At 55.8% G+C, this 19,778-nt stretch overlaps 1 protein-coding gene across 1 annotated transcript in view; it reads left to right on the top strand.

Moving 5' to 3' along the window:
- Positions 1-19,778, top strand: part of GLDC (glycine decarboxylase) — a 42,633-nt gene that overhangs the window by 1,213 nt on the left and 21,642 nt on the right. The window contains exons 2-3 of the mRNA XM_061562794.1: positions 2,263-2,341; positions 16,640-16,775. Of these exons, the coding sequence (XP_061418778.1) occupies positions 2,263-2,341; positions 16,640-16,775 (215 nt within the window). The remainder of the gene's footprint in view (positions 1-2,262; positions 2,342-16,639; positions 16,776-19,778) is intronic.

The raw sequence follows: 19,778 nt of genomic DNA, 5'->3' as shown, positions 1-19,778 counted from the left end.
AGAAGCGACGCTCACGCTCATTGATGTAGCAACGCGAATATTCGGAACGCGGGCTGTACGCATCTGCCAATGATGTCGGTCAACCCGTAACCCCTGGGTTTGTCCCGTGACCTCCAGCCAGCGGCGAGCCTTCCCACAAGTGCACCTAGCCTGGCACAAGCGCCGTGGTGACGCCACCGTCACAGAGCGGCATATGACGGTTGTTGTTGTTGTTGTTGTAGTGTCATGCTGGACTCTGCCGGTCACAACCTGTGGCTCATTGTTTGGCTTTCGGCGAAACCCAAAATCGCTTCAGCACTGTGGCGGAGATGGCGTGAGCGAGTGTGGGGGAGATGGAGCGAGTGTGGGGGAGATGGAGCGAGTGTGGGGGAGATGGAGCGAGTGTGTGGGAGATGGAGCGAGCGTGTGTGGGAGATGGAGGGAGTGTGGGATGGAGCGAGCGTGTGTGGGAGATGGAGGGAGTGTGGGGGAGATGGAGCGAGCGTGTGTGGGAGATGGAGCGAGTGTGTGGGGAGATGGAGCGAGCGTGTGTGGGAGATGGAGCGAGTGTGTTTGTGGGAGATGGAGCGAGCGTGTGTGGGAGATGGAGCGAGTGTGTGTGGGAGATGGAGCGAGCGTGTGTGGGAGATGGAGCGAGCGTGTGTGGGAGATGGAGCGAGTGTGTGTGGGAGATGGAGCGAGCGTGTGTGGGAGATGGAGCGAGCGTGTGTGGGAGATGGAGCGAGTGTGTGGGAGATGGAGCGAGTGTGTGTGTGAGATGGAGCGAGCGTGTGTGGGAGATGGAGCGAGCGTGTGTGGGAGATGGAGCGAGCGTGTGGGAGATGGAGCGAGCGTGTGGGAGATGGAGCGAGCGTGTGTGGGAGATGGAGCGAGTGTGGGGGAGATGGAGCGAGTGTGTGGGAGATGGAGCGAGCGTGTGTGGGAGATGGAGCGAGCGTGTGGGAGATGGAGCGAGCGTGTGGGAGATGGAGCGAGCGTGTGGGAGATGGAGCGAGTGTGGGGGAGATGGAGCGAGTTTGGGGGAGATGGAGCGAGCGTGTGGGAGATGGAGCGAGTGTGGGGGAGATGGAGCGAGTGTGTGGGAGATGGAGCGAGTGTGGGGGAGATGGAGCGAGTGTGGGGGAGATGGAGCGAGTTTGGGGGAGATGGAGCGAGTTTGGGGGAGATGGAGCGAGCGAGTGTGGGGGAGATGGAGCGAGTGTGCGGGAGATGGAGCGAGTGTGCGGGAGATGGAGCGAGTGTGCGGGAGATGGAGCGAGTGTGCGGGAGATGGAGCGAGTGTGGGCGAGATGGAGCGAGTGTGGGCGAGATGGAGCGAGTGTGGGCGAGATGGAGCGAGTGTGGGCGAGATGGAGCGAGTGTGGGCGAGATGGAGCGAGTGTGGGGGAGATGGAGCGAGTGTGGGGGAGATGGAGCGAGTGTGGGGGAGATGGAGCGAGTGTGGGGGAGATGGGGCGAGTGTGGGGGAGATGGAGCGAGCGTGGGGGGAGATGGAGCGAGCGAGTGTGGGGGAGATGGAGCGAGCGAGTGTGGGGGAGATGGAGCGAGCGAGTGTGGGGGAGATGGAGCGAGCGAGTGTGGGGAGATGGAGCGAGCGAGTGTGGGGGAGATGGAGCGAGCGAGTGTGGGGGAGATGGAGCGAGCGAGTGTGGGGGAGATGGAGCGAGCGAGTGTGGGGGAGATGGAGCGAGCGAGTGTGGGGGAGATGGAGCGAGCGAGTGTGGGGGAGATGGAGCGAGCGAGTGTGGGGGAGATGGAGCGAGCGAGTGTGGGGGAGATGGAGCGAGCGAGTGTGGGGGAGATGGAGCGAGCGAGTGTGGGGGAGATGGAGCGAGCGAGTGTGGGGGAGATGGAGCGAGCGAGTGTGGGGGAGATGGCGAGCGAGTGTGGGGGAGATTGAGCGAGTGTGGGGGAGATTGAGCGAGTGTGGGGGAGATTGAGCGAGCGAGTGTGGGGGAGATTGAGCGAGCGAGTGTGGGGGAGATTGAGCGAGCGAGTGTGGGGGAGATGGAGCGAGCGGGGGTGGGGGAGATGGAGCGAGCGTGGGGGAGATGGAGCGAGCGTGGGGATGATGGAGCGAGCGTGTGGGAGATGGAGCGAGCGTGTGGGAGATGGAGCGAGCGTGTGGGAGATGGAGCGAGCGTGTGGGAGATGGAGCGAGCGTGTGGGAGATGGAGCGAGCGTGTGGGAGATGGAGCGAGCGAGTGTGTGGGAGATGGAGCGAGCGTGGGCGTTGCAAGTGATCCGTTGTCTGTGTTGCAGAGCATGAGCGAGCTGGTGGACATGACCATCCCAGCCAGCATCCGACTCAACCGAGAGCTCAGGATGGAGGATCCAATCTGTGAGTATCCCGTGGGAGGTGGAGAGAGAGGGAGAGAGCGTGGGAGATGTAGAGAGAGAGGGGGGAGCGTGTGGGAGATGTAGAGAGAGGGGGGAGCGTGTGGGAGATGTAGAGAGAGGGGGGAGCGTGTGGGAGATGTAGAGAGAGGGGGGAGCGTGTGGGAGATGTAGAGAGAGGGGGGAGCGTGTGGGAAATGGAGAGGGGGGGGGGGCGCGTGGGAGATGTAGAGAGAGAGGGGGGAGCGTGGGAGATGTAGAGAGAGAGAGGGGAGCGTGTGGGAAATGGAGAGGGGGGGGGGAGCGTGGGAGAGGGAGAGAGAGAGGGGGGGAGCGTGTGGGAAATGGAGAGGGGGGGGGGCGTGTGGGAGATGTAGAGAGAGGGGGGAGCGCGTGGGAGATGTAGAGAGAGAGAGGGGAGCGTGTGGGAAATGGAGAGGGGGGGGGCGTGTGGGAGATGTAGAGAGAGAGGGGGGAGCGTGTGGGAGATGGAGAGAGAGGGGGGAGCGTGTGGGAGATGTAGAGAGAGGGGGGAGCGTGTGGGAGATGTAGAGAGAGGGGGGGGGCGCGTGGGAGATGTAGAGAGAGAGGGGGGAGCGTGTGGGAGATGTAGAGAGAGGGGGGGGAGCGTGTGGGAGATGGAGAGAGACGGGGAGTGTGGGAATGGCCATGAGAAAAGAGTTACGCGAGCGTGATATTAAACACAAAGCGAGAATGACAAAGTGTACCTAGCCTGGCACTGGCGCCGTGGTGACGTCACTGTCACAAAGCGGCGAGTGTCGGTTGTTATTGTTGTGTTTGGTATTGGGGATACAAAGGCGGTCAGGCGTGGAGCTGGCCACCCCGTTATCACAGCTGCCAACACTGACATCATCATCATCATCCTGCTTCCAATTAACAATTCCGTCACGATCTCTCGCGCTAACTTTGCCCATCCCCCCGCCCCCCTCTATGGGGGCGTCTCCCGAGTGACCACATCGCGTGACCCTAAGTGACCACGATGACCACGATGGGAAGATGCGATGGAACCACGAGAGAGAGAGAACTTTAGCAGACCATGAGCCGGTCATCCAGCGGTGGATAGAGAACGCCCCCCCCCCAACGATCACCCCAGCCCCCCCCCCCCCCCCCCCCCCCCGCCCCCCAGCCCCCCAGCCCCCAAGCCCCCCAGCCCCCCCGCCCCTGCTGTGTGTGCCCTAGCTGTGAATAATAATGAAAGTCGTCTCCTTTATCCGCTTTGTGTTTGACTCTCTGCGGCTCAATCCGAGCCGCGTGATGCGGGGTGGGGGTTGTGGTGGTGGTGGTTGTGGTGGTGGTGGGGGGGGACCCGGCCTCGAATCTTCAGAAGTTGCACCCAAAAGTCGGCATGGATTAACTCGTCGGCCTTAGGAGAGGGATACACAAATCCGACCTGGATTCGCTTTTCAGAATCGCTAACTGTTCCCGAACGCCACGAAGCGGCAACCGAAATGAGTGGGATTTACGTAACGAATGCACGGATTGGCACGGGCGAAGTTACGGCGTGTTAACCGGCCCTGCAATTGCCCGGCTCGCGCCGTTGATGGCGGAATGAAGGTGCCCGCCTCCCGTAATTGGGGAACGCTGTCGAGTCTTTGGCCTACTCTTCCACGCGGATCACAAGCATGGTTTTTTCATAGAGGTGGACGTACCCGCAATTTGCCCCCCATCACTGGACGCTACCTGCTGTGTTCGTGGGCTGCGGTGGGCGAACCCGTGAACAGCTGCTGGGTGGGTGGACAGCGGTGGGGGGCAGGGTGGGGGGCAGTTTAAGAAACTCCCCCCCCCCCCTCGTTCTTTCAACTGCCGAGATGGGAGACTAACCAGCCGACTTCTGCACTGCAAGTCCAGCGCCTCTGACCCGACACTCCACACCTGGCAGAAGCTGCATTCGAATCTCCGTTAAGAACGCGCAACCGTCACGTGCACACAATATATTATAATCGATACCGTGCGGAAAACGGGTAACCGGTTTGTAACCGGTTTTCTCTCCCGTGCGGTTACCGGTTGCGGAACAAAGCCCCCGATTTGACCAACCCTAATATGTCCACGTGCTTCGCGCGCGAGTGTGTGAGAGTGTGCGTTAGACTCGCTGTATTTATAGGCGGTGCTGCGACGAGTCGTCTGCAGAGCAGACACCCCGATTTAAACCCCCTTGAACCAGTTTTCTCCGGATCCCTGTTTACCCCATTTGAAGGCCGGCCACCGCAAGCCCCCCCTCCAGCCCCCACCCCCACCAAGGGGCTTCAACAGAGGCGACTTGGCCCCTAAGGATGCCCCCCCCCCCCCCGTCAAAGCGACATGAGAGAAATCCGTATAACTTGACCCCGCACCCACCTTGTCTAATGCGAGTCCCGTGTCTATGCGTATGGATCTGTATATTATTATAATCGCCCGTGGTCAATCGTCGTGCGTGTGTTTGTGTGCGTAACGAGTGGGTCGCGCAGTAGTTTTTTCGCTGCGCCACGATGGAGACAAAGGCGGCCGGGGAACGGTGCTGGCCACCCACTTCGAAAAGTGCCGTGTGCCGGCCTTCATAGGTGCTACTCGCTAACAGCACTTGCTCCTCCGGTGTGTTAAGGCTACACGGGCGACCTTTGTCTTTTGTGTCGGCGTTAAGTGATTTTTTGAGTGTACTTGTGTGTCTGTGCATTTGTGGAGAACGGTGTGGAGAACGGTGGTTAGCGAGCTTGCGCGACTACGAACCCAGGCACCCGAGTTCCATTCCTGCTCGTGGCTACCTGCACCGGTATTGGAGCGTCCCTTAGGTTGACTCGGCCCTAAAATGAGTACCCGGCGCGGTGGTGCGCAAACATCAACATTGTGGAGACAAAGGCGGCCGGGCGTGGTGCTGTCGTCGTTTATTATCATCATCAGCCGCAGCCATGATCAATCCACTGCTCGATGAATTCCTCCCCAAGCCGTTGGAAAGTCTCGTTTTTTATGGGGGTTTGTTTTGCACAGTCTGGAGACCGTGAACTTGAGGGGGCGGGGTCGGGGGATGAGTGAGAGGGGAGGAGGGTGGGAGGCTGCACATTCCTGAATCTCATTTTCATTTGTTTTCTCGCTCGCTCTCTCATTTTTTTCACAATTGCTCTGCTGCTGCTGCTGGTGGCGGTGGTGGTCGTGTTGGCGGTCCCAGGAGAGATTGGCAGACACTGCAGTTATTTTTTACAACTCTTGCAGCTCGCAACTCTTTTTTTGCAATGTACAATCTATCCTGGTCTTTGTTAGAGGCACCTCGCCTGGTTACACACGCCAGCGTGGGCTCCACGGTGGCGAGATGTTCACCACCTCGCCGGGTATACAGGAGGTCGTGGGTTCAATCCCGACCCTGACGCCTGCTGCTGTATATTTGGAGTTTGCGTGTCTCTCTCCCCGTGTTTGCGTGGAGTTTTAGAAGCATGCGTGGAGAGTTCTTGGCTGCTATACATTTCCACGTGATAAGCAACTTCGTTGAGCTATCATTTGTGGCCAGGTTGCTTCTGAAAAAAATAGCTATATAGCTAAGCGGGCCTTACCTGGGAAATTTTAAATAGTTTTGATTATAAAATATATATATAGCTAGCTTAAAGCTTTCAACCTGCAGCAGGCAGTGGACCGACGACAACCACCTTGTAGCAGACAATAGTCTCGGGAAAATGATGCCAAGTCCCAGTCAAATTGGCCCCTCTGTCAGATTAGGTGAAACCCAAATTTCATTTGGTTGGGTGGGATTTTTGTTTGTTTTCCTTCTTTCTGGAGTCATTGGTGAGCGGGGCCGAGATCATCAACTCCGCTACACTCGGGAACCCAGTTTAATATTCCAACTTGGCCTACGGAATTGTCTATGGGCCTCCAATGTCGGGGTCTGTGGGTGTTCGCGTGAATTATTTGGTGACCGGGGCGGGGGGGGGGCTCAGATTATCAACTCGCTAATCTCGTGAATCCGGTTTAACCCGGTTGTGTGGTTGAAATCCAGAGCTGAGTTGAACCCAGAATCCCCGCGTTGCCGGCTCTGTCTGACACGGCCATTTATACCCGCACCCCTGGAGCCACCGACTGCCTCCCTCCCTGCATCTCGGAGCTCCTTTGTCATAATCGATAATTATCACTGTTGACATTGTGGCGAACGTAGCGGGCCGCTAGTGGATGGGATGGCGTCACGTGAACCCACTGCATACGACCGATACAACTCGCAAACGCCGTAGAGTCTAGCCCCAGCTATTTGATGCATGTGCGGTTTAGTTTATGGATCGATTCTCATCCGCATCTATGCATTTTCACGTCCCCGGCGAGTCGTCGGTGTTCAGGGGTTGCCATGATCAATCCACTGCTGGATGAAAGCCTCCCAAAGCTGTCGCAGCGTTTGCTAGCCTACGTAGGTCTATGTGGCTCTGAGTCTCTCATGAGTCTGTGGGTGTCCATGGGGAGCGGTGGTGCAGCGGTTTGCGCACTGCGCTACGAACCCGGTGACACCGGTTTAGAGTCCTGCTCACGGCTACCACCAACACCCGTGACGATAATTATTTAAACCGGTCCTGGTGGTGCAGGCCACCCGCCCCCTCGTGTGCCGTGCCGGCCTTCGTAGGTGCTCGCTAACAGCACTTGCCCCAACAGTCTGCCCACGAGCTTGACCTCGTCGCTCCATCTCTCCTTGGGCGTCGTCTCTCCTTTAGCTGCCACTCCGTTTTTATTCTCGACCACCGGTTGTCATCATCCCTTCTGCTTGGCCAGGGACGTGCCCTGCACGTGTCTCCCCCCGCCAAGGCCCACTGTGAGGATGATGATCCTCGTTTTCCTCTTCGGGTCTCGCAACGTAAATTCTGACCCGAGGCAAGCCTCGCCGAGCCAACAAGAGGACTTTGATTCTAGATTTGAAGCTTTCGTGACTGCAAGGATTCATATTCTTAGGTTTTTTTCGGTAAAGTAACGTAGGTAAAAAATTAAAATAAAAATTAAGAAAAGTAAAATAAAAATAAAATAAAAATCACGACGTTTCGGAGGCAACACAAGCTTCTGTCTTCAGGTGGAACCGTCACAGCACTGATAGCTCTCACTTGATACAGCTATCGTGCTGTGACGGTTCCACCTGAAGACGGAAGCTTGTGTTGCCTCCGAAACGTCGTGATTTTTATTTTATTTTTATTAATTTTTATTTGTATTTTTTACCTAAGAGGACTTTGCTCCATTGCGTTGTTTGGCCGTCTCCTTACGTAATGAGGTGGTTGACTTCCCCTATGGAAGGAAAGTGGAGCACCTGGAGACAACCCCATCGCGCACGCGATGTACATAGATCGCGCTCGGCCGCTCCGCACAGATCGATTCAAGAGTATTAATTGCTGTACCGCAATTTCCACCTCTCCGTCCAAGCGGCCTTGATCGGCAAGTTCCGCAAATCTCTGCGCAAAGCCCCAAAACGCGAGCCCCAAGATCCCCTTGAAAGCGTTGGACCCGCAAGGTGTCCAGGTGGGATCAAAAGGTGCCCGGTGGCTTGCGTGTGCTCGAGACCCCACTGACCGCTAACCCTGTGGGGTTCAAGGTTCGCGCCCCCCTCCCCGCTACTCATTGTTCAAGGTCTCCCCCACCGCACTCCACACGTGGCTTTTCGCCCGGCACGCACAGGTAGATGGGGGGGAGGCGACCTTTGCCATTGGCGGTTATCGGCGACAGCTCCATCTCTCTCGTCACTGCCGTTGTGATGTGGCCGCCCGCCACCCCCCCCCCCTCCCCACCCGTGTCTCCCACAATTGTCATGACTCCGCTCAATTCCACCGGTGCCCGTGGGGTCCAAATGCTTCGGAGAGACACGGGGCCAGCCAGGGGTTAAACTCGTTCAGGCGTCCTTATCGCGGGCCAAGAGCCCCCCCCCCACCCCCCCACCTCTCTTCACGCTTGCGACACCAACAATTCGCGCGCAGCCTGCCAATCGCAGTTGTGGCTTTGTCAAATTTTCAATGATTCATTGAGGGTGGTGGGGGGGCAATAAGCTACCCCATCCAACCTTCCCCCGACCCCCCCTCCCCCCAAAGCTGCCCCCTTGCCCCTACCCTCTCGCCCAATGCTGTCTTTCACCCTTACCACTGCAGGTAATCTTCGAAGCCATCAGCCGTGATCTATCCGCTGCTGGATGCGGGCCTCTTAACTGCGAGCCGTCGCCTTGCTAACTTACGATCCCCTGGGGTGGAATAATCCGCCGAGCGGCTGTTGTTGCACGCAAGCTGATTTCAACGCTCCATCTCCTCGGTAGACTTCACTTTGCAACGCTGGAGGCTGTGGACACGCGAATTGGGGGGGTGCAACTATGGGTGGATGATGATGATGGTGATGGATCGATTAATCGGTTCTGATTGGTCCGCCGAGCAGACGTGCTTCACGCGGAGATGGAGCGAGGAAATGGGAACGCGTGCAGGAGCTGGGTGGATTCGTGAGATGGTGGCGGCTTGAAGTGGGGGGGGGCCTTCATCCAGCAGTGGATGGACCCATGACCAGTGATGATGATCGGCCTTTAAAGCTCGCGCTTGTAATGGGTTCATTAAACCCCTACAGCCACTAGAGGCCACTATGTTGACCACAATGCTGTATACACATTTTTATTGATCATAATCGACGATAATTGTCGTTCTATTCAACAATTGTTATAATCATTCGCGTGCCGCAGTGGAGGAATCTAATAAACAATACATAAGCTGGCAAGACGGCTCCCTTCACAAGTCTCTTCATCCCACATAAAACACAACACCACCTTTTTTTATTTGACACATCCCGTCAGCCACGTGGCCTTGCGGCACAACGCATCATTCCGGCAGCGATCGGTTTGACACGAGCAACGCTCTGGGCCGGGTTTCGTCGTTCGGCGGCTCATCAGCCTCGTTGGACAATGCGTGGAATCGCGGGGGGGCTGGGTGTGGCTGGGTGTGGGGGGTGGGTGTGGGGGGTGTGGGGTATTTGCTGCTAGGGCGGCTGAGAGAACTTAAGTCTCCTGTGTGCCCCGAACCGGCTCGAGCCGGAACGAGTCCCCCGGTTTGAGCCCCCGAGGGGCGGTAGGGGTCGAGAGGGGGGGGGTGAGCGAGTGATCGCCTCTAAAGGTAGTAACGGGATTGCGACCCCCAGGCACCACCCACCACCCAATCCTCAACTCCCCCCCCCCCCCCCGTCTCTTCCTCCCCCCCCCCCCCACTTTCGCTATTCCCGCTTATGTTTGTCTCATTTTAACCTGGCTTTCGATTTAAAGCTTTCGTGACTGCAGGGATTCATCTTCTTGGTTCTTTGGGTAAAGTCACGTAGAATGGAAATAATAAAGTAATAAAAATAAAGAATAATAAATAAATAAATTATTATGTTTTATAATAAAAATATATAACATAATAAAATAATTATTTTATTATGTTTTATTTGTATTGCTTTATTATTTCCATTCTACGTGACTTTACCGAAAGAACCAAGAAGAAGATTTAACCTGGCTGTCAAGATCATCATCATCATCACCTTTATCATCTTCATCAGCAACGTCAGCAACGCGAGCAATCCAATGCTTGGATGAAGCCTCCCCGCTACGTCAGCATGTCAAACGGGATCCTGCGATCCGAAATGCACCCGGCACGGAACACGAGCTGAGTCTCGTCGCTCCGTCTCCGGGGTGGGGTGACCCCCCACCCACAAACCCCTCGCTTCGTACAGCCGATTTCTCAATCTTTGGCTGCCACTCAGCAGTTGTTATTCTCGACCACAGGGGGACATTAAATCCCTCTGGCAATGTCACGTCCTGCCCAATCCCCCCCCCCCCCCCCCCGACTTGCTGAGCAACTTAACTGTCTAATCCACGTGTTTCTCCATCCTTCGGAGTCATCCCCAGCCATGAACCTGTTTTCCACGTACCGTACGTTGAACTTCCTTCGCACCGTACGGAGCCAACCGTCACCAACTCGGCGACCTGAATTCACCTCCGGCCAACGCGATTATCGGGCCTCCCCTAGGTCGACTCAACCCCAAGTGGGTACCTGGTGCGGTGTGTAAACAGCACCACTGGGGAGGCAAAGGCGGCCGGGCGTGGTGCTGGCCACCCACCCCCTCGTGCTCGCTAACAGAACTTGCCCAAACAGCCTATGAAGGCTATACGGGGGAGCTTTATCTTTGACCCCTCCACTGCAACTCCCCCCATCCCCATTTCACACGTGGTCACATTCCCACTGGGAGGTGTGTCCCCCGCGTGTTTTCGAGATGGCCAATGGGAAGCGTTGTAGAGACACGCCCCCGCAGCCCCGCCCCTACCCCCCCCCACCCCCTCACCCTCGAGAGGCATCTGCAGGTCTCTCTCCTCCGTGTCCTCTGCCGCATCGCAACCTCGCTCGCAGTAAACTCTCACACCCCCCCATCCCCTGAGTTCATTCCAACAGAAACAAATCCGACATCCCACACATGACAAAGACAAAGGTCACCCGTATAGCCTTTACAGAGGCCTGGGGTAAGTGGCCCCAATCGCACACCCGCACATTCACGAGCTATGCCCGTCAATACAAACGAAAGACAAAGATCCCCCCCCCCCCCCCAGTATAGCCTTAACAGACTGTTGGGGCAAGTGCTGTTAGCGAGTAGCACCTATGAAGGCCGGCACGGCACACGAAGGGGTGGGTGGCCAGCACCACGCCCGGCCGCCTTTGTCTCCCCAGTGGTTATGTTTACAAACCGCACAGGTACTCATCTGAGGCTGAGTCGACCTAGGGGAGGCCCAGGACCGATTCAGATAATCGTTGACCGTGAGCGGGAATCGAACTCGGGTCGCCGGGTTCGTAGCGCAGCGCGCTGACCGCTACGCCACCGCTCCCCACTCGCATACACAGACCTCAAGCCACGCACCCAACATTGCCGCCCCCCCCCCCCAAACACACCACCACGCACCGCACCTCGCCCCCCACGAGCACACGCGACGCTCCCCTCGCACTCCGCACACTCAACCCCGCACACTCAACCCCGCACGCTCCAAAACAAACGCCTCCACCACTCGCCTCCACAAACGCATCGCCGCTCACCTCATTCCACCACACAACGCCCGCTATTCACCACCCGCGTGGCGGTGACGTGACCGCAGCGCTCGCTTTGTGCCAGGCTAGGTGCACTCACCCGCTCGCCACGCACCCCATTCACGAAGGACCTTGTCCACCACACACTCAACCCCTTATCGGTGCCTTACCTTATTACAGACCAACTCGGACCCTCATTGGTCACCGCGTGTACCTTATACATCAAGTTCAAGTTCATTTTATTAGGTATAGCTCTCTGAGCCATTCGGCTCTTGAATCATAAATCTCAACGTTCATCCTACAAAGTCCCATCACTCGGGAGGAACACAAACAAATAGACCAAAAAAAAAATTGCCCGTATTAAAACGGCTATGTGCCGTATGGACCTGAAAACTCAATTTCCCTCTACAACAATACGGGGTAGACCGTACGGGTTGACCAGCTATGCACACTGCACGCAAACACCCTCCCCCCAAACTCGCCCCCCTCTCCCAGAGGACCCCCCCCCCCTTTTCTCACTCCACAAAAAAACACCCGCATTCCAGACACCCTTGCCAGACATTCACCCCCCCAAGCCCCCCCTTAAAAATATCCCCTTCAAACACACCCTCGTCTACACCCCCTGCTCTCGCACCCCAGATTGGTATGAGTCATGGGGCCGGCAAGCGAAGCGGCGCGAGACCCACGAGGTCACTTTGGGTCAAGGCCCCTTTGCGGTTAGATGGGGGGGGGACCTGATGTTGGGAATACGGTGTAGTAAGTTTTTTGGTGGAGGCGGTATTGAGTATTCTGTTGTTGTGTTGGGGGGGGCTCTTGCATTGTTTGGAAATGGAACCTCTGGTTTGTTTAGGGGGGGGGGGTACTGCGTGGTTTCTACTGCTCGTGTGTGTATCTTTGATTCTGCGTAGCTCCGTATCGATCTGTGTGTGTGCGTATTGGATGAGTCATTGGTGACAATCTGGTCTGTTTTTGTTCTCGAGTGCCAGCTGTCCCAATTCTCGTCCGTGGCCATAAACCCACGTAACCCCGGAACCCATCACACAACCGAGTCCAGAGAGACGCGCACGGGATGATGGGTGACCTGCGAGCGATTAACTAAGTGCGCGTGGTGGTTGAGTGATGGGCGAATGGCGGACTTTGCTTGTTTTAATGGGCGAGTGATTTTAATCCACGGAAACATTCAACTGGTTTGTTGAGAATAGGTTTTTACCCTTTTTTTCTGGCAACAAAACAGGTGTTAAGTTGTTAACACCAAACTGAAACCTTTTTTTTATAAGGAATCATGTCTGCATTATCCACAATGCTTGTGATCAGAATGCAAACAAAAAACACTTTAATATATGCATTGTCCTTGATTGGTCCACACCAGAGACGGCTTTCTTTTGTTAGACCAGAGGACGCCAAAAGGCGTACAGCTGTACGCCGTTTGAGACGAGGCTCAAAAGAAAGCTGTCTCTGGTGTGAACCAATCAGTTTCAAGGACAATGCATATATTTCGATTTAAAGCTTTCGTGACTGCAGGGATTCATATTCTTGGTTCTTTCGGTAAAGTCACGTAGAAGGGAAATAATAAAATAATAAAAATAAACATAATAAAATAATTCTCACGACGTTTCGGCCACAACGCAAGCAGCCGTCCTCAGGTGAAGACCAGGTCTGTCGGGAAGACAGCGTATATTATTAAAAAAAAGATTTCAGTTTGGTGTATTAACAACTTAACACCTGTTTTTTTTGCCAGAAACAATGGGAAAAACCTATTGTTATATTTTGGTACTGGCAAAGGAGGTCCCATGATCTGGTTTGTTGAGTCGGCATTAAGCGGCACCGTTTGCCATCTCCGATTTTGCGTGGTAGCCCTGCTTCTGTCGTCGGTGGTATTCTGATTTAGCAACACGACACGTTGAAATGACACCACAAATTACTCGTGGGGGATTGCAGCACAACATCGCAGCAATCGCTGTCCCCCTACTGGCAGACTGTTGCCCCGGGGTCACTCTTACAAAACGAGACTCATCCTGGCCACTTGAGCTCTCGTCCGGTTGAGCAAAAATCAACTCGAGACTTGACATGGAGGCTGGCGAGTCAAGCGAAGGCTACGGGAATCCGACTCAAAATATTCATTTAAGCTGGAGGAATCCCATGAGCTATGAGGCTCCTTTTCCCACTGCTGTCCAGTGGATGCGTGAGGTCGGTGTGGCAGGACGTGGCCAGGTGGCCGGCTCTTTGGGCGGAGATGAGCCCAGCTCCTTGTGGAGTGATGGTGGTCTAGACAAGGAGATGGGAGCTCAGCTCCACGTGGGGTGATGGTGGTCTGGACAAGCAGATGGGAGCTCAGCTCCTCGTGGGGCCATGGTGGTCTGGACAAGGAGATGGGAGCTCAGCTCCTGGTGGGGCCATGGTGGTCTGGACGAGGAGATAGGAGCCCAGCTCCTCGTGGAACTTGATGGTCTGGACAAGGAGATGGGAGCTCAGCTCCTCGTGGGGCGATGGTGGTCTGGACAAGGAGATGGGGGCCCAGCTCCACGTGGGGTGATGGTGGTCTGGACAAGGAGATGGGGGCTCAGCTCCTCGTGGGGTGATGGTGGTCTGGACAAGGAGATAGGAGCTCAGCTCCTGGTGGGGCCATGGTGGTCTGGACAAGGAGATGGGAGCTCAGCTCCTGGTGGGGCCATGGTGGTCTGGACAAGGAGATGGGAGCCCAGCTCCACGTGGGGCCATGGTGGTCTGGACAATGAGATGGGAGCCCAGCTCCTCGTGGGGGTGATGGTGGTCTGGACAAGGAGATGGGAGCTCAGCTCCTCGTGGGGTGATGGTGGTCTGGACAAAAAGATGGGGAGCTCAGCTCCTCGTGGGGTGATGCTGGTCTGGACAAGGAGATGGGAGCCCAGCTTCTTTTTGGAGCGATGGTGGTCTGGACAAGGAGATGGGAGCTCAGCTTCTCGTGGGGCCATGGTGGTCTGGACGAGGCTTGCTTGAGAGCATTCTACAGTAGGTGCAATGTGGTTGTCACGTGGCACGCTCACGCTGTTTGTGAGCCACACACGTCAATAAAACACTGCTCCACCACCCAATCCCCCTCACCCTCCCCCCCTTTAATCCCCCTCCTTGCCCGGGGTGAACTTCGTAAAGACGATCCCCGGGTCTCATTCCAAGTCAAGTTCACCTCGACCCTGAGTGATGCACGCGGTGGCTTGGGTGGGTGATCAACATCGGCAGCAGTAGCAGCAGGAGAATTCGCAGCGTCATCAATCTTTCACGTCATCGGCATCTTCTTCATCGTCATCGTTGTCCTGCACCTCACCAGCATCATCATCAGTATTATCATGCCGCTCCTACGCATCCTCTTTCTTTCCCTCCATGCCGCCAGGTTCGTGGATAGGTCGGTGCAGGCTCGTGAAGGGGGAGGGCCACCCAGAACCGGTTCAGATTTCACTTGCCGCTGACGTTAGCCACGGGCCTGGAATCGAACCAGGTTTTTGTCGCGCCTTTGGCCCGACCACACTTCTGCTTCCACGCTAAACACTGCCCACAAATCCAGCCTCTCCTTCCCGCCCTCCCCCTTGCATTCAAACGCACATTCCAAATGGGTACGCAGAGCAGCGATGTTCCCGGCCACAACTGGTGCTGCCTGCCCCCTCAACCCTCACGACCACAACTGGAGCCGGATGCCCACGGGCTGACCTTTGCGTGTGAGCGGGCACACGGGCGTGTTGTGTGCGAGCGTGTTTTCGTAGGGGAGCGGTGGCGCTGCGGTCGGCGCTGCTGCGCCACAAACCCCCGCCCCCCCCTGGCGACGCGGAGTTCGATTCCTGCTCACGGACGCCACCACCGGCCAGTGGCGATTATCTGAATCCGGTCGTGCGCCCTCCTCTCCCTAGGTCGACTCGGCCTCAAACGTGGTGTCCGTACGTTGGTGCGGACAATCGCTAGTGGGGAGACACCGGTGGTGTCCAGGCGTGGTGTTGCCTACAGTGCTCAAGTGGCAGCCTTCGTAGATGCTGCGAGCTCACAGCACTCACCCAAAACAGTCCGTGAAATGTTTGTTGGCTACGAACCTGGCGGACCGGGGTTCGATTTCCGCCCACGGCCAACACCGGTGACGATTATCTGAACCGGTCCTGCGGAGCCTTCCAGAGGTCGACTCAGCCTCAAATGAGTACCTGGTGCGGTGTGTAGTAAGCATCGCTACTAGGGACTCAAAAGCGGCCGGGTGTGGTGTTGGCCACCCACCCCCTCGTGTGCCGTGCCAGCCTTCATAGGTACTCGCTAACAGCACTTTCCCCTACAGTCTGTTAAGACTATACGGGGGATCTTTGTGTGTGCCCCCCCCCCCCCCATGTGTCTGTGAGTGTGCGCGCACGTGTGTTTCTGTTTTGCGAGCGTGTTTACGAGTGTCTAGGAATGCGTGCGTGTGCATTCGTGCGTGCGGGGTTTAAGTGTTTACGTCGCAGCCCGATCCGTCAGTTAGCCCATCACACCTGGGTGTGTCCCAGCAGCCACCACCTGCCACCAGCGAGCCTTTGGGGGCGCACCCAGCCTGGCACACGCGGCGGGGTGAGGCAACTGCCACTCGGTAACAAGTGGTGGCTGCTTTTGTGCGTGTGTGTGTGTGTGTCTTTGCAGTGGGGAGCGGTAGTGTAGCGGTTAGCGCGCTGCGCTTTGAACCTGGCGACCCGGGTTCGATTCCCGCTCACGGCCAACACCGGTGACGATTATCTGAACCGGTCCTGGGCCTCCCTTAGGTCGACTCGGCATAGAAATGAGTACCTGGTGCGGTGTGTAAACATCGCCACTGGGGAGACAAAGGCGGTCGGGCGTGGTGCTGGCCACCCACCCTCTCGTGTACCGTTCCGGCCTTCATAGGTGCTCGCTAACAGCACTTGCCCCTGAAGTCTTGTTATAGCTATACGGGGGGTCTTTGTCTTTGTTTTTGTCTGTGCTGGTGAGCAGTAGTGCAATGGCTATTAGCGCACTTTGCCATGAACCAAGCAAACCGAGTTCAATTCCCGTTCGCGAACAATAACAATGGTGGATGTTTGAACCCGTCCTGGGCCGCCTCTAGGTCGACTCAGCCTTAAACGAGTACCCCCCCCCCCCCCTCCGGTGTGGTGTGTACACATCAGCATTGGGGCAGACAAAGACGGACGAGGGCGTGGTACTGCCTCGCCACCCCACTCACGTGCTGTGACCGGCCTTCCATATACAGGTGCTGCTCGCTAACTGCACTTGCCCCCCCAACCCCCCTCTTAAAGACTGTGGGGGGGGGATATTTGTCTTTTGTGCAGGTGAGAGTGAGGTGTTGGCGAACCTGCGAGCCATTGCGGACAAGAACCAGGTTTGGCGATCCTACATCGGCATGGGTTACTACGGCTGCTGCGTGCCGGCTGTCATCCAGAGGAACCTGCTGGAGAACGCCGGATGGTACGTGCACCGGCACAGAAAAAACCAGAAGGCCATCATCACCACCGTGATCGTGGCAAGCCGTCGTCGTTGGTCCACCGATTTATACGCATCGCAGCGATAAACCTCCGCCACTGCTGACGATGAGGTTATTCTGGGCTTGAGCACCTGAATGTGAAATTGTAGCCGTTACATCAGGCCCTGCCCTAGAAGATGGTCCACCGCTGGACCAAGGGCCTCTCTACTGGCCACCGTTGCCATTTTTCTCGGGGCCCAGCACCGCCGCCGAGCCTGGCTCTCACTCCTGTGCCACGCGAACTAAATTCAAACTAAACTATTAAACTTTTTTTTATTTTACCAGGCAAGGCCCACTTGAGTTTCCTAGCTCTCTTTCTGAAGCGAACTGGCTATCACAAATAATAGCTCAAAGGTAGTGATTTATCACGTGGACATTTAAAGAAGTCAAATAACTCTAATGCACGTTGATTCTAAAGTGGAGCGAAAAACCGGAGGACCCAGATTAAAATGCATGCTACCTCGGGGAGAGAGACACCGCAAACTCCAAATATATAACAGGCGTCGGGGTCAGGATCGAACCCACGACCTGTATACCAAGCGAGGTTGTTAACATCTCGCCACCGCGATAAGCTCATCTCCCCGTCGCTGCGGAAACTTTCTGCGGAGGGAGGTCGACCTCCCTGCGCCGAGTCGTCCTTTGTCTCCCCTTCCATTGTCTTGTTTTCTACCTGATGGAGATCGTGGACGCGTTTGGCATTGCGGCAATTTCTGATGAGGCGAGGCTCTCAATCGTTAGCGGTTTGCATGGGGCCGCATCTTGCAGATGATCCACCGCCACCGGGTTTGGGAAATGGGCCATCCTTCATGTCGTGCGATCGCGACCGTGATTACACAGGCCCGCGGCAAGGTTGCGTGGAATGCAGTCAACTGTGTCTGATCTCGGCGAAACGGGCAAAGCAGGTTTGAATCGATTATAGCTTTGCATGGGACATTATTATCACCAGAGCTTAAGTAGGGGTGTAACGATTTGCCCCCACTCCCCCCTTGCCCCCCGGCGATTTCATTGACTGTGGCATTTAAGTTGTACGATTGTACAAAAAAACATTCATCGCGTTCATTTTTAGTTTTGTGTGGAATTTGGTTGAGATTGAGTTCCAAGAATTATAAATATGGGTTTTACCGCCACGTGATGAACATTTGTTTCTATTGGTGGCTGGCATAGTGGGTGGGTGGGAAAAAGGCTACCTCCTCGGCTGTATCGTCCAGAAGTCACTTGAAGGGATCTCCAGAATTGGTTCTGTGATATCCACTTCAGCGGGGGCCAGTCTCGGACGCGGGGTGGTTGCACTGCCCCCCTTTGCGAGGTTTCCCCCAATGGATTCTTCTTCTCTGAAGTTAAAACAAAACGGACAGCTCAAGTTTTGTCCCCCGTTTCTCCATTTTCTGGCTCGTTTCCCAAGTTTTGTTCCACCCATTAGCCTGAATATATTAGCAAATCGTTGGCATCTGATTTGAATATGTCGGGGCGGGGGGGGGAGAAAAAGACATCATCAACTATTTGCACTGTCCATTCGAGACGCGCCAATTACTCGTGAATGGAATTGGTAAGTCATCTCAAAGCAGGACCGTCTCGGTTAAGGGTTTACGGCATGCATGTATGTACCTTGAACTTCTTTCGCACCGTACGTAGCCAACCATGCTAATCGGTGGTGCGACATGATTTTTGTTTTTATGTGATTTTTGGCATAAAACTACAAATGTGTTCCTCTCAGCACCACATTGAGGAGAAATCAACAGGGGTTGCCCTGTGGGGAGACTTTCCCCCGTCATAGGAACGTATAATTTCCAAACACTGGCTCAGGGCTTTAAACGGAAGATGAACGTCGGTGCTTCACCTCTAATGAGCATGGTTGGCTACGTACGGTGCGCAAGAAGTTCAACATACAACAACAACAACAACCGCCATTCGCCACTAAGTGGCGGTGACGTCACCACGACGCTTGTGCCAGGCCAAGTGCACCTTGAGGCCACGTGAAGTGTCGAACACCCGCTGGCAGGAGGTCATGGGGCAGACCCAGGTGCCACGGGTCGACTGACCGAGATGACCGAGATGACTGGCTGATGCACCACCTGTGCCCCCTACTGTACCAACTTGCTGTGCTTTAGCCACCCGGCACTCCGCTCGTTGTTGTGAGCGTCGCTCCTCCGCCCTCCGTTGTTGTTGGAGGGCGACTGCCTCCAACTGCCCAGTAGCGTCCTTCACGAGCCTCCTCCACTGAGGCCGATCTTGACACCGCTGGTACCAGTCATCGGCACACAAATACACATACACACATACAAAGATCCCCCGTATAGCCTTAACAGACTGTAGGGGCAAGTGCTGTTAGCGAGCACCTATGAAGGCCGGAACGGTACACGAAGGGGTGGGTGGCCAGCACCACGCCCGACCGCCTTTGTCTCCCCAGTGGCGATGTTTACACACCGCACCAGGTACTCATTTAAGGCTGAGTCGACCTAGGGGAGGCCCAGGACCACACATACACACACATACACACATACAACAATAACAACCGCCATTCGCCACTAAGTGGCGGTGACGTCACCACGACGCTTGTGCCAGGCCACATACACACACATACACACACACACATACAAACACTGGTGGTGGTGGTGTTGTTGACACTGGGGGTGGGGCTGGTGGTGTTGTTGAAATTGGGAATGGTGGTATTCACAATACAGCCCCCGCGGTCTATGTTCCAGGCACGCCTTGTTTGTGGATGTCTATGTGCGGCATCTGAAACAATCGGACGAGTTACTTTCATTTCCCTGGCCTCTGTCCAGCGAGCAGTATACTGCGATTGGGCGTGCAGCAGTTTACGTGGCGTGTGGAAGAATAGGCCAAATTACCCTCGAACTGGTCACCTCCGGATGTAAATCAGGTCCGCGTCTTGCCCTCGGCATCTCATCCTCCGTGTCTGACCCTTTTCCCGTGTCCCCGCGGCGTCT

This window comes from Lethenteron reissneri, chromosome 4 (assembly GCF_015708825.2).
Source record: "Lethenteron reissneri isolate LAM-NWPU_2019-01 chromosome 4, ASM1570882v1, whole genome shotgun sequence".
Classification (NCBI taxonomy): Eukaryota; Metazoa; Chordata; class Hyperoartia; order Petromyzontiformes; family Petromyzontidae; genus Lethenteron; species Lethenteron reissneri.
This window is presented reverse-complemented; position numbering and strand designations above follow the sequence as displayed.